Source organism: Psammomys obesus, unplaced genomic scaffold (genome assembly GCF_907164565.1).
Source record: "Psammomys obesus unplaced genomic scaffold, mPsaObe1.curated_primary_1811, whole genome shotgun sequence".
NCBI lineage: Eukaryota > Metazoa > Chordata > Mammalia > Rodentia > Muridae > Psammomys > Psammomys obesus.
This window is the reverse complement of record NW_026594311.1, coordinates 714,250-727,371: the sequence shown is the minus strand read 5'-3', so window position 1 is coordinate 727,371 and position 13,122 is coordinate 714,250. Positions and strand designations below refer to the sequence as shown.

The 13,122-nt window shown below is 39.6% G+C and overlaps 1 protein-coding gene across 1 annotated transcript in view; it reads right to left on the bottom strand.

Annotated features, from left to right (window-relative positions):
• Pik3r3 (phosphoinositide-3-kinase regulatory subunit 3) overlaps nucleotides 1-13,122 on the bottom strand; it is an 81,475-nt gene that overhangs the window by 18,360 nt on the left and 49,993 nt on the right. The window contains exon 7 of the mRNA XM_055618485.1: nucleotides 11,710-11,835. Within this exon, the coding sequence (XP_055474460.1) occupies nucleotides 11,710-11,835 (126 nt within the window). The remainder of the gene's footprint in view (nucleotides 1-11,709; nucleotides 11,836-13,122) is intronic.

Here is a 13,122-nt window from a genome sequence, read left to right as displayed (position 1 = left end):
TCTCCAAGACTGGAAGGACTTGGCAACATCAATATTGGAAGCTGATCCTCAGTTACAATGGCAGACATGGTGGAAAGAGGAAGCTAGGGCCATAGAGCAATAAAATCAGGCCAGAAGTACTGATATTTTCCAGGATCAGTTGCTAGGTGAAGGTCAATATGCTGAGTTACAAAGACAGCTTGAATTTGATGATCATACTGAGAGGGCTTAATTCCAGTCTGACTTCATGACAGGCTTAATTTTAACTTTACCTAACTAGGCTTGAGTTTCAGTTTCTGTTTTCTAGGAACATGTAACAGGTAGTCAATCAGCACTGGCCCTGACACCTGGTTTGGGTCAGATATAGTTACTTAATAATTGCTTCAGAAAAATTACTTAAGCTCCTAACAAAATCTGATTGGCCCCAGACCTGTTAGCTAGCCACCAATCAAAGCAAAGGCCATCCAATCATTCCTGGAATTCCCCTGACTGTCTATAAATAGGATTTGTCTGCCCCCTCCTGGGTCATCACCATTTTTCAAGGTGGCAGCTGCATGCTGGAACTTTCCGAAGAATAAACACTCTTCGATTTTGCATATCATCTGAGTCTGGAGTTTTTCTTCAGCAATTCACAGACCCTAACAACACCTTACCACTATGTCATTTAGCAGCTTTAAATGCTTGGGATAAAATGCTTGTCATTTACTAAAATTATACAAGGTCCAAAAGAAGCCTTCACTGATTATTATCATTTTCTTTTTTGCAAAAATTGACTTCAGCTATAAATAGAATAATATCATATTCAGAAGTCAGAAAAGTACTAATTGAATCTTTAGCTTTTGAAAATCCTCATTCAGAATGCAAAAAAAAGTGATAAGACCTTTAAAGGAAGATCAGCACCAACAGAGAAATGGATTAGACATACGGCTAATATTGGCTCTAATTTTTATGATGCTACTCTGATAGAAGAAGTAATTTCTAAAAGCATTTAATTCAAAATGGGGGGCTGGAGATGTGGCTCAGAGGTTAAGAGCACTAGCTGCTCTTCCAGAGGTTCTAAGTTCAATTCCCAGCAACCACAACCATCTATAATGAGATCTGGTGCCCTATTCTGGGGTGCAGGCGCACATGCAGGCAGAACACTGTATATATGATGAATAAATAAAAATAAATCTTAAAAAATTTCAAAATGGCAGACGTTTTAATTGGTATTATTGGTAATTATTGGTAATTAAAAGGTATTATCAAGAACAGTCACAGACTCTCCAGGTCATCCATAAGCAGGATACAGCAAGTGTTGGTCTTTCAAAGGTACCAACTGCCCTACCTTTAAAATGGTTAAACTAGGTATAAAAATATAAAAATTAATATTTTTGAATGTTAATTTAACCAAAGGTACACTCGCCTTACCGACATGACATAAAAATTGGTTTTCTTTTCTTTTCTTTTCTCTTTCTTTTTCTTTCTCTCTCTCTCTCTCCCTCCTTCTCTCTCTTTTCTTTCTTTCTCTTTCTGTCTCTTTCTCTTTGTCTCTCTTTCTTTCCTTTCTCTTTCTTTCCTTCCTTCCTTTCTTCCTTTCTTTCTTCCACCCCCCACCCCCCAAATCCCTGGCTGTCCTGGACTCACATTGTAGACCAGTGGTCTCAAACTCACAGAGATCCGCCTGCCTCTGTCTCCCTGAGTTCTGGGATTACAGGCAGGTACCACCATGCCTGCCTAATAATTTAAATTTAAAAGGCACTTGCAAAAGTCAGGCTGAAATTCAAAGTGAATGGCCTTTGTAATCTAAAAATAAATAGACTTACAGGTATATTTGGCTTCAAAATTTCAAAAGATTTTTTTTTAATTTCAATTGAGAGATAATACTTTTTCTACTGCCAAAAAACATTTTTCCCTAGGAAAAATATAACCCACCAAAAAATGAACCCGGTCCCCCCCCCCCCCCCCCCCCCAATTAGGATTGGGGTAGGATTTTGTTTTTATCTTTCCTGGAGAACAAAAGCATCCAACTAAGGAATCTAGAGACCACTGGACAACTGAAACATCTGAAGAAAAAGGAAGACAAGACAAGTACCCCAGATTATCCAGCCTCACAGACTGCCTCAATGGCTGTTTCCTCACAAATCTGCATCCAAAACAACTTCAAACAACTAGCTACGATGGTCCAGCCTCACAGACTGTTCCAGTGAAGACTTCATTTAAGCCTTTCACAGCATAAAGTAACTGGACAGCAAATGCTAAAGCTTTCTTAAGATTTGGCCATTTTTCCAATTTCTTGGGCCCCCAAAAGGAAAACTATGTTTCAAATCAGCAGGAAGAAATTTTAAGAGAGTGATGCCCCATCCCAAGAGGTGGGGTAGGCATTGGGTTTCTGTGTCATTCAAATGCTGATTTCTGTAAGCCCCCCTGCCCATATCTGGTTGCAATCCTTGTTCTGAGAGTCTCCTGTCTCAATGTTGTATAAACACTCCTCCCTAATTGTCCCCTATTATGCCAATAAAGCAGCTTACAACCAGTTGCTGAGTAGGAGAGAAAATAGAGCTAGACTTCCTGCCAGCCAGGGGAGGAGGAGTTAGAGGAGAAGCAGGGAATTCAGCCAGGAGAAAAGGTCCAAGAGACATCAGGAGAAAGAGCTGAAGCCAGAAGCTACAAAGTGCAAGTATCTCTGGGATGTACAGGAGGAAACCAAATTATCTTAGAGGGTTAAGAATGGATTAATAACTGCTCAGTTCTTTGTGATGTGAAGCTTGTTAAAATAATAAAATAGAGTCTCAACTATTTGTGTGATAGCCAACTTACAAGAACAGCTTGGTTAAGAGAGAAATCGAGAAACACAGTTTTGTAAGAATAACCTTAACAAGATAGGGTGGGTGGTTTTTGGTCATTCGATTGGTGATAGATGTTTGTAGTCATTTTAAGGGGTTGATTGCAAATTGTTAATGGCCTTGGTCAGGGAAGAAACAAAGTACAGGAGATTAGATTCAGGGATTTCTTTCTCTCTTTTTCTTTCCTCTATTCTTTATCTCCTAGCTAGTGTTAGGGGAGAAGGGAGAAGGGTTGAAAAGAAAAAAGGGGCTATAGAAATGATATAGAATACAGAATGATATAGGAATATAGGAAAGCATTCTGACCTCCACACATGCTGTGGTATGCACATACACACAAATAAATAAATGAATAAATATATAATTTTTAAAAATTAATCTCAGTACTAGGGAGGCAGAGGCAGGCAGATCTATGAGTTTGAAGCCAGCCTGCTCTACAAAGTGAGTTCCAGAACAGTCTGGGCTACACAGAGAAACTCTGTCTCTAAAAAAAAAAAATAATAATAATAATAATAATAATAATAATGAAAATAAGGTCAGAAAATAAAGTGACACATATTTACAATATTAGCATTCAAGAGATGGAGGCAGGAAGAAGAGGAATTCAGGCTTGCCTCAAGTATATAATAAGTTCAAGATCAGCTGTGGTTCTAGGAGACTATCTTTGAATACTTTATTTTAAAAGGGGGCACGTGTATAACCACACTCCTAATATAAAGTCTGGGGATTATGTTGTGTTTTCTTGTTGTTGTTTTTTATTCCCTTGAAACTGTGGTGGTATCTCAGTCAGCAAAGCACTTGGCACACACGCTGGAGATCTGGATTTGATCCCCAGAATCCACATGTACAAGACAGGCATAGTTACATGCTTGTGATCCTAGTGTTGGAGAAGTAGAGACAAATGGACCCCTGGGGCTCACCTGCCAGCCAACCTAGTCTACTAGACAAACTTCAGGCCAGTGAAAGTTACCCTGTCCCAAAGAACAAAGTCAACAATGCCCAATGAACAACACCCAAGGCTGACCCCTGTCCTCCACGTTCTTCTCTCCTAAAACTAGTTTTCAACAAACATATCAGCCTGGGTGGTAATTGCTAAGTGACACTCTTTTGTGTATATGTTTCAGTGCTTGTGTGGAGGACAGAGGCAAGAATATCTTGTTAAGGACCTTCTGCAGTAAATGCAGATGTTTGTTACAGCCTGATTCTGGAATATTCTCCCAAAGGCTCATGTGTTAAAGGCTTTATGACAACTTCCTGGAAGGCACTCCTGGGAGGACGTGAAACCTTTAGGAAGTGGAACCAGCTGGAAGTAAGTCAGGTCACTGGAAGCATGCCTTTGATGTAGTTATTAGAACCCTGGCCTTCTCGCTCCCTCTGATACTACACTGAAGCACCTGGCAGGGAAGCTGACAGCTGCTCTGCTACAGAACCTCTGTGCCCACGAGAACTCGGCAGATAGCAAGGTGCTCCTCCCTTAAAATTACAACTAGAGAAAGTAAGTAAAATTTTGTCTGTCTGTTTTAAATGTATAAATGTATGTGGTCAATACATGTTTGTTTCTGACATGTCTTAAATGTGTGAGTTTATTATGTTCTCTATATGTTAGATTATTGGCTTATAAATTATTGGGTATGGTTAAAATTATGTAACATAGGAGCTAGGCAAGGTAGTGTATGCCTGTAATCCCAGCACTCAGAGAGGCAGAAGCAGGCAGATTTCAGTGAGTTTGAGGCAGCCTGGTCTACAAAATGAGTCCAGGACAGCCAGGGCTACACGGAGAAACCCTGTCTTGAAAACCAATAATAATAATAGTAGTAGTAATAATAATAATCAGGTTTATTTTTAAAAGATATTAAAGCTACACCTCCATGCATTTATGTACATAAGCTTTCTTCCTGGCAGCTAAACTCTAACATAAAAGTAACACACTTGGTACTGAGTTTGGAAGTACTAAATTTTTGGCACTGTGAAAACTTGGTTTTGCCTTCTAAAAATTATGGCTGTACTCTGTGTCTTCACTCTTAAAAAAACTATTTTATTTTGATATTGCAAAAACACACAATTGAGAGCTTTTAGAGTTTTATAGAAATTTAAAACTATATATTTTAAAAACTGCTTTAAGATGTTTTAATTTATAAAGCTATGGGACATTTTACAGTTTATCAGATATTGTATTATAATGTCTTTATCAATATATGATCTTGCTAGATAGATAGATAGATAGATAGATAGATAGATAGATAGATAGATGACTACAAATTAGGGCCACAGCTAAAGAAAGACCAGAGTCTAAAAAATTCCTATCTTATGATAAAATAAAACAATGACCTTCTGCACTCTGACAAAGAACTTGGATATTAGATGATTACAGCATTAAAAAATTAAGACTCACTGGCTTAAAAATATGTCTCTCCTTACGTAAGTAAGGTCTATTCAGGCTAACAGAGACTGATTTAAAGATACATATCTAACCTCTTTGTTTTTACTAGTATTGTTAAGCCATAGCTATTTTGGTAAACTGACTCATATAAAAAAAAAAAAAAAAACTGTTATGTTCTATATGGTATACCATTCAAGGATCAAGGAAGTTCCCAGTCTCCATATTTAAGTCTTATCTTAATACTAAAAGAGCTTTAGTTCAGAAATTGTCATTTAATTGTAAACTATTAAGGACAATTTTAAAAAAATTTCAAGGTAACAGTTACCTTATATGTTTGGAACTGTATTTGTAGTCATGCTAAATACTAATGTAATTAAGTATAGGAATAAGCCTTATTTATGTTTTCAAGGTATAGTTTAAAGTAAGTAACAAAAACAGACAAGAATTATTTAACTCAAATATGCTTGATAGATACTAGCCCTCCAACCTGTCAGAAATCTGCTAAAGATGGCTAAAGTTTACAGTATTTAAACTTACTATGACAAAGAGACTCTCAGATCCTCTTAATGACTCCCAGGGTGTCCAAGAAGACAATGGACACAACGACAAAAGACTCCACCAGGAATATGGTAATGCTAACCACTGGGAAAGACCATCCTGATGCCTTGCCCACTGCTAGGGCCAGGCCTGAACCACAGACAAGCAGGACACTGGAGAACTGACTGCTCTATTTTGTCTAGACAAGGTGAGGTCAGTTTTTCCATGTTCCTCCTACACAATAATGTCTCTGATGCTGTCCTGATACCTCTGCATCCATCACCATGGAGACCACGGGAGCCTGAAATGACTGTCTAGGTAATGGACTATGGACTAGTCTCTGTCATTTTAATTGATACATAGGTCATTATAATTTAACCATCCCAATTCTCTGATCACACTGACAGCTAAGCTATCTTAGCTTTGTTAGTTAGGCAACAGCAGACAATCAGCTTCTTCCCCCAAGGCAACAGCAACCTTATTAATTCACTAGTTAGTTCATTAGTTAATTAAAGCTACTGGGTCTCTCATCAAAGAAAAAGCAAATGTTTTACCTTGATCACAGGCTTCATGTTAAAGAATAAACAGGTTTCAGATATAACTTTTCAATAGAAGAACATACTTTACAATGACTGTTCTCAATAATAACTACTTATGTTTCTGGTAAATGGTTTAAAGTCCAAACAAGGTCTAAAGATATAAATGCTTAAATAAGTTCTAAGGATCTCAACAATAATTTCAAATATAGAGATATGTAATAGTCTAGATTTCTTTAACCTTCTATGCTGTTATTGCCCTGAGATTTCAGAGGTTCAAGATTTGATGGCAAGCTGACTGCTTTTTTCTCAGTCACAAGCTCAGGATTCTGAGTTTTCTTTGGTTGTCTTCTAGGTATAACTTCAGAATGCTTTTCATTGGGCTAAAACAGCTCAGTCCAATCTATATACCTTGCTCTCTGAACCAAAAAATAATTTTTCTCATTCTTTTTAAACATAAAACTATCATTTTTGATGGAACTCAAAGGCATGAATCTCCTACTGTTTTACAGACACCTTTTAACTGCTTTTTCTACAATATGGATTTCAATGCAATGGGAAAACAAATATATTTCCTTTTGTAAACAAAAAGTTCATATAAATGTCTGGGAATCAAAACAGTCATAAGATTTAGATCCACCTGTCACAGACCAACTGGACTCCAGATAAGTACAGTCTAAGTTTCTGCACCTGTCTATTCCTGAGAATCCATTTCCCCCTGGTCTTGTGATTCTCCCCTTTCTCCAATTACCAGGAAATTTTAGTTTCTGCCCCTAGTCTGCATTTGTCTCAACAGATATCCAATTGGCTTACAGACATCATCCAGTGTTGCAGGATATTTGATCCCATTGTAAACCCCGAAATTGTGAACTTAAAAACCTGTATCTTGTTTGGTGTGGCTCAGTCCTAACATACATCTTTAACCTAAGAGCTTTCTATTTACTGTAAACAAGTACTTGTGGTGTGGCTCAGCCCTAGCACACACCTTTAATCCAAGAGCTTTCTGTAAACAGGATTAAATCAAGTTAATCCTAGGTCAAGAGGCAGAGCAAGCAACCAGGTGACAGGGATTAAACAGAAAGGAAGGACTTTGAGAGAAGTTTATTTAAGACAGCATGAAAAAGTAAGGGCTTTTGGCTTTTTCCTTCTGGAAATGAGCTAATTAAGAAGGGCTTTTTTCCTTCTGGGACACAGGCTGAGTAGAAAGCTCAGCTGGGTGCTTTCTCTGCATCTCTGGAAGTGAGCAGGTTTTCACCCTAACAGCTAGCTCCTTAGTCTTCACTGGTAAAATGAAATGGTTGGGATTTTCTTCTTTATAACAATCTAGGGAATACCTATTGACTGCAACCTGCTGAGTACTGGACTTGCTGAAAGCTCATGAAAACCAGTCCAACTTATATCACTGTTCCCTATCCATCTGCTCTTACTGTTCCCTGTCCCTTCATATCAGATGCTTCTTTTGCCTCATTGCCCAGCCTTTGACCAGCATTTTCAGCCTCCTGGGTCCTGACAACTGATGCCCCAATTTCAACTGGAAGTAATTACAGAAGAGAATACATCTTTTCCTGCCCCCTTAACAGGCTGAAATGCTAAGTCCGTTCCTTCAACCTTCTCTGAATTAGAAATACCCCTTAGCATGAAGATCAGACCCCCTATGAAATAATATTTAGGAGACCCCCCTCCCATCTGTCCAAAAATTAAATCTGACTTGATGGCTTTTCCCTACTCCAGTCAGTTGTGGGCATTGCAAAAGACTCAGGATGGACTATATCCATCACTTTGTCACCTGCATGACCTGCCATCTGTGAAGCATCACGACTACCAACCCGGAGACCTAGTCTGAGTGAAACATCGTCAGAAAGTGACTCTGACTCCCCAATGGAAAGGTTCCCATGTCATAATACCAACCTCTCCCACTGCTGTCAAAATCTTGGGTACATCATACTCACCTAAAGCCTGTCAAACGCAGGTGCCCGACCAAAATGAACTGTTCAACAGGACCCCAAGAACTCCTCAAAGATAAGACTTATTCCTAATCCCTCCTAATGATACTGTTGCCCCTCCCATGCCAAACAGACCTTATGGCCTACTAGAGGAATTTCCCTCCAAGCCCCCTGCAAAGAAGAAATATCCTAAGGATGCCTAGCTCACTGAACAGAGACTGGGAAAAAAAAAAAAAAAAAAAAAAACCAACACACAACTCTTGGCAGGAAATGTTATACTTGCCCAGCAAATAAAAAGGCCTACCTGTAGCACTAGAGGCCAATTCTATTGTGACCATTGGGAATGAGAGACCTGGGCCCCAGGATGGGGAATTATATCCAGATGAGACAAAACTCTTGTGTAGTCCCAAGGACATGCAAACATATGACAGTCACATCTCAGACACTGAGACTTGTCCTTCCTTTTCAGTGGGACATAGGATTTACCAGGGGCTTCCAGGCATATCAGACAGGTGAAGACCCAGGGATGGAATTCACCTCTCAGAAATTAGCTTTACCTAGTCCTCCAACCCAAAACAGGCATGAACTAGGTATGCTTTTAAGAAGGGGGAAAGCACTCTGCATGGCACTAGGGGAGACCTGTTATTATGATAACCACTCTAGAGTCATTAAAAACACACTGGCTAAGGTAAAAGAAAACCTCCTCACTAAAGAGAAAGAAAGGAAAAAGCGCTGTAACTGGTTTGAATTTCCCTTCAACTAGACCCCCTGGCTAACTAGTCTTATAGAACTTGCTGTTTTTAATCTTGCTCTTTGCTCCCTGTATTATTAATGCCATAGTCCAGTTTGTACACAGCCCTATAAGTGCAGTTAAACGCATGATCCACAGGACCCAATACAATGCCCTCTATTCTGAAACAGATAATCAAAAATTTGAACAAGGTACAAAGACAAGGGGGAAATGTTGGGATCAAACAAATGCGACTTAACCTAAGTACTGCCATTTTGTTTTCAGACTCCATTTTGATCATAAAGTGAAATTAAGTTCAAGTACCAAGCTTTAAGAGAGCTGGGAACTTTGCAGATGGCTATCCAACTTCCTTCTCATTCTTCTTTTGTCCTACAAAACATGATTTTTTTTTTCTATGTTTGGTTTTTTGTTTTGTCGGTTTTTCAAGACAGAGTTTCTCCTTGTAGCTGTGGCTGCCCTGGAACTCTCTCTCTGTAGGCCAGGCTGGGCTCAAACCCATAGAGATCTTGCCTCTGCTTCCCAAGTGCTAGGATTAAAGGCATGTGCCATTTTATAATAGTATAGCCAAGCCAGTGGCTTGAGCCTATAATCCCAGCACTCTGGAAGGCAGAGGCAGGTGGATCTCTGTGAGTTCCAGGGAAGGCTGGTCTACAAAGTGAGTCCAGGACAGCCAAAGCTAAACAGAGAAACCCTGTCTCAAAAAACAAAACAAAAGGCTAGGCTCACAACCAAATATAATGATTGTCATTAACCAGGGTAAGAACAAATAATTCTAATTGATGAAATATTGAAACTGAACCTTGGCAATATGCTTATGGCTTTATGATTTTTCTGCTTAAATAGTTACTATGATGAACGTTGGAAGATTCAGTCAGCTCCTGAGTCTGTGCTGTTGTCCCTGACTGGTCAGCTTTTGCTGCCTAATTCAAATAAAGATCTTGCTTTACTGGTTCATGAGTGCTTCGAACCCCAACATCTCCACTTCTCCCAGTCCCCCCTTATGTTTCCCTTAAAAAAAAAAAAAAAAAAAGAATAGGCCTCTCAGGGATATCAACCAAACATAATTGATAACAAGACTAAGCACAAACCCTCATATCAAGGCTGGACAAGACAACCCAGTGGTAGGAAAAGGCTCCCAAGAGCAGACAAAAGAGTCAGAGACACCCCCACTGTTAGGAGTCCCATAAGAACAGCAAGATACACAACCATAATGCATATGCAGAGGACCTAGCTCTGACTCATATAGGGTCTGTGACTGTCAACTCACAGACCCTAATTCATTCACAGACCTGCTAATTCATTCTATGTTATCGTGGTGTCCTCAACCCCTCCTAGCGAGGATCCCTCCTAGTAATGGAGGATATAAAGTGTGAATCAGCCAAGGCTTCCAGCAGTGGGACAGGGATATCAACCAGCCACAAAACCTTCAACCTACAATCTGTCCTGACTGCAACATGTGCTGGGGCAATGGTGGCACAGAACTTCTGCAAGTGGCCCACCAGTGACTAATCCAACTTGAGGCCTACGCCATGAGAGGGAGCCCATACCTGACACTGCCCAAATGGCCAGGAACCAGGGACTAGACATCCCAGAGACCCAGGATGGAACCAAACACAACTGGCCAAAAAAAAAAAAAAGTCAATGAAGTGATTCCTAATGAAATTCTGCTATACTCATAGATCGGTGCCTAGCCCAGTTGTCATCAGAGAGGCATCATCTAGCAACTGACGGAAGCAGATGAAGAGACAGACAACCAAACACTAGGTGGAGCAAGAAGAACTCCACAGAAGAGGAGGAGGAAGGACTGCAGGAGCCAGAGGGTCAAAGACATTTATTTTTATGCATGTGTTTGCCTGAATATATGTATTTATACCATGTGTGTGCCTGGTGTCTAGACCCCAACTTCATGTTTCAATGTCTTTTAATGTCTTTTACTACTTTAGCACTTTCAGATGAATTAACTGTGATGAGCCTACTGTGAAGAAAACATCATTGAGAGATTTACAGATTGAATACACTAAAGTAATCAACATTACATTGATGATGAAATGGCCATTCATAATAAAGGGCATTATAGTTAACAAATTAGGTTTTTTTTCTTCCAGGGCTAGAAATCAAAACCAGGAAAATACATATACACCTAGTCCTGCCTTTTATTTTATATGATTTGAAAGGAAAGAGAGTAAAATAATCATTAATGGGCATAAAGCATTATGTACTCTTGGACAGTATATAAAATTTAAAAAAATAAGGCATATTGGCAAAAACTTTAAGTCCTAACCATTGTACTTAACAGGTAGAGGCACATAAAACTCCATGAGTTCAAGGCTGTCCTGGTCTACTTAGTGAGTTCCAGACTATCCAGAGCTATATACTGCGATCCTGTCTCAAGGGGAAGGGGGGCATGGGCAGGCAGAAACAGAGATGCTTCCAACTGACCAGTGCCAGAGATTAAATGCTTGTACCACCACATCCAGTTTTATGTGATGCAAGGATCAAACCTAGGGCTTTGTAAAGGAGAGGCCATTAATCTGCTCTCTACGAGTTAAGCCACATTCCTGACCCCCTGGTTAATACTGATAGAAAATTATATCTTTAATAACAACAGTAACAAAAAAGTTATGAATGGGAGTATATTCATATCACCAAAGTCTCAAAAAGCAGCTAAAAATATGAAGGCGGCAGAAGAGCCAATGGACTACTCAAGATCCAGCAGCCATACTTTTGCACAACGATCATTCCAAACAAGACCTCTCACCTGGGACGTCCTGGTGTACTCTTCATACAGCCTATCATACTCTTTGCTCTTCTCCTGATACTGAGAGTGGAACTCTTGCAGGTTTTTACCTACTGCATCAATGTTATCTTCTTTTACCAACTGATCCTACACAGGCAGACAAAAACAAAATGAAGCAATTAATTCCAGGACTATTTACATTCAAATTATATTTCAAGTCCTGTTTTAATAGCAAGCACCAAAACTGTTCTGATTTTATAAAGATTTCGTTTTGTTTCTTTTTTTAAAGATGTATTCATTTATTATCTATATAGCAGTCTGCCTGCATATGTGCCTGCACGCCAGAAGAGGGCACCAATCTCATTATAGAGTGCTGTGAGGGATCATGTGGTTGCTGGGAATTGAACTCAGAACCTCTAGAAGAGCAGCCAGAGCTCTTAACCCCTGAGCCATCTCTCCAGCCTTTGTTCTGTTTCTTAAAACAGGGTCTTACTATGTAGACCTGTCTAGCCTGAAAATCACAGTGATCCTCTGTCTCTCTAGTGCTAGGATTAAAGGCATGAACCACCCAACAGGCAAGAAAAACACATTTAGTAACAGATTTTAAGTCAGGTAAAAATATAATTTTTAAAATTAAGAAATATGGGGCTACAGAGATGGCTCAATGCTTAAGAGCCCTAGGTGCTCTTACAGAGAACCTGGGTTTGATTCCCAGCACCCAGATGGTGGCTCAAAACCATCTGTAGCTCCAGTTCCTGGGTTCCAATGCCCTCTTTTGGCCTTAATGAGCACATATATACATGCACAGATATACCAAGCAGGCAAAACAGTCATATACATTAAAGTAAAATATAACAAAATTTTTAAAAAGAAAGAAATAGGACTGGAGGGATTGGAGAGATGGCTCAAAAGCTGGAAGTACTTGCTTTCAGAGGACTCAAGGTCATTCCCAGCACCCACATCCAGTTGTTTACAACTGCTTGTAACTCCAGCTCCAAGAAATGTGATGCCATGTCTCCTGGCCTTTGCAGGCACAGATACTAACACACACACATGCCCGAAAACACACACACACTCTTGCACACGCACATAAAATTTATAAATTAAAAAAAGAAAAGAAATAGGGTTGGAGGGACAGCTCAGTCTGTAAAGTGCCTATTACATAAACATGAGGACTTGAATCTGATCCTCAGCATCTAAATATAAAGCGAGGCTTGGTGCCACATGCTTCAATCCCACTGATACGGAAGAAGAGATGGGTGGATCCCTGGGTCATCCAGTCTAGGAACATGAGTAAACCCCTGGTTCCAATGAAAGTCTGATTCAAAACAAAAAGATGAGGACTAACACCTAAGGATGACCTCTGACCTCAGATACACTCTCCCCTACACACACACACACACACACACACACACACACACACACACACACACA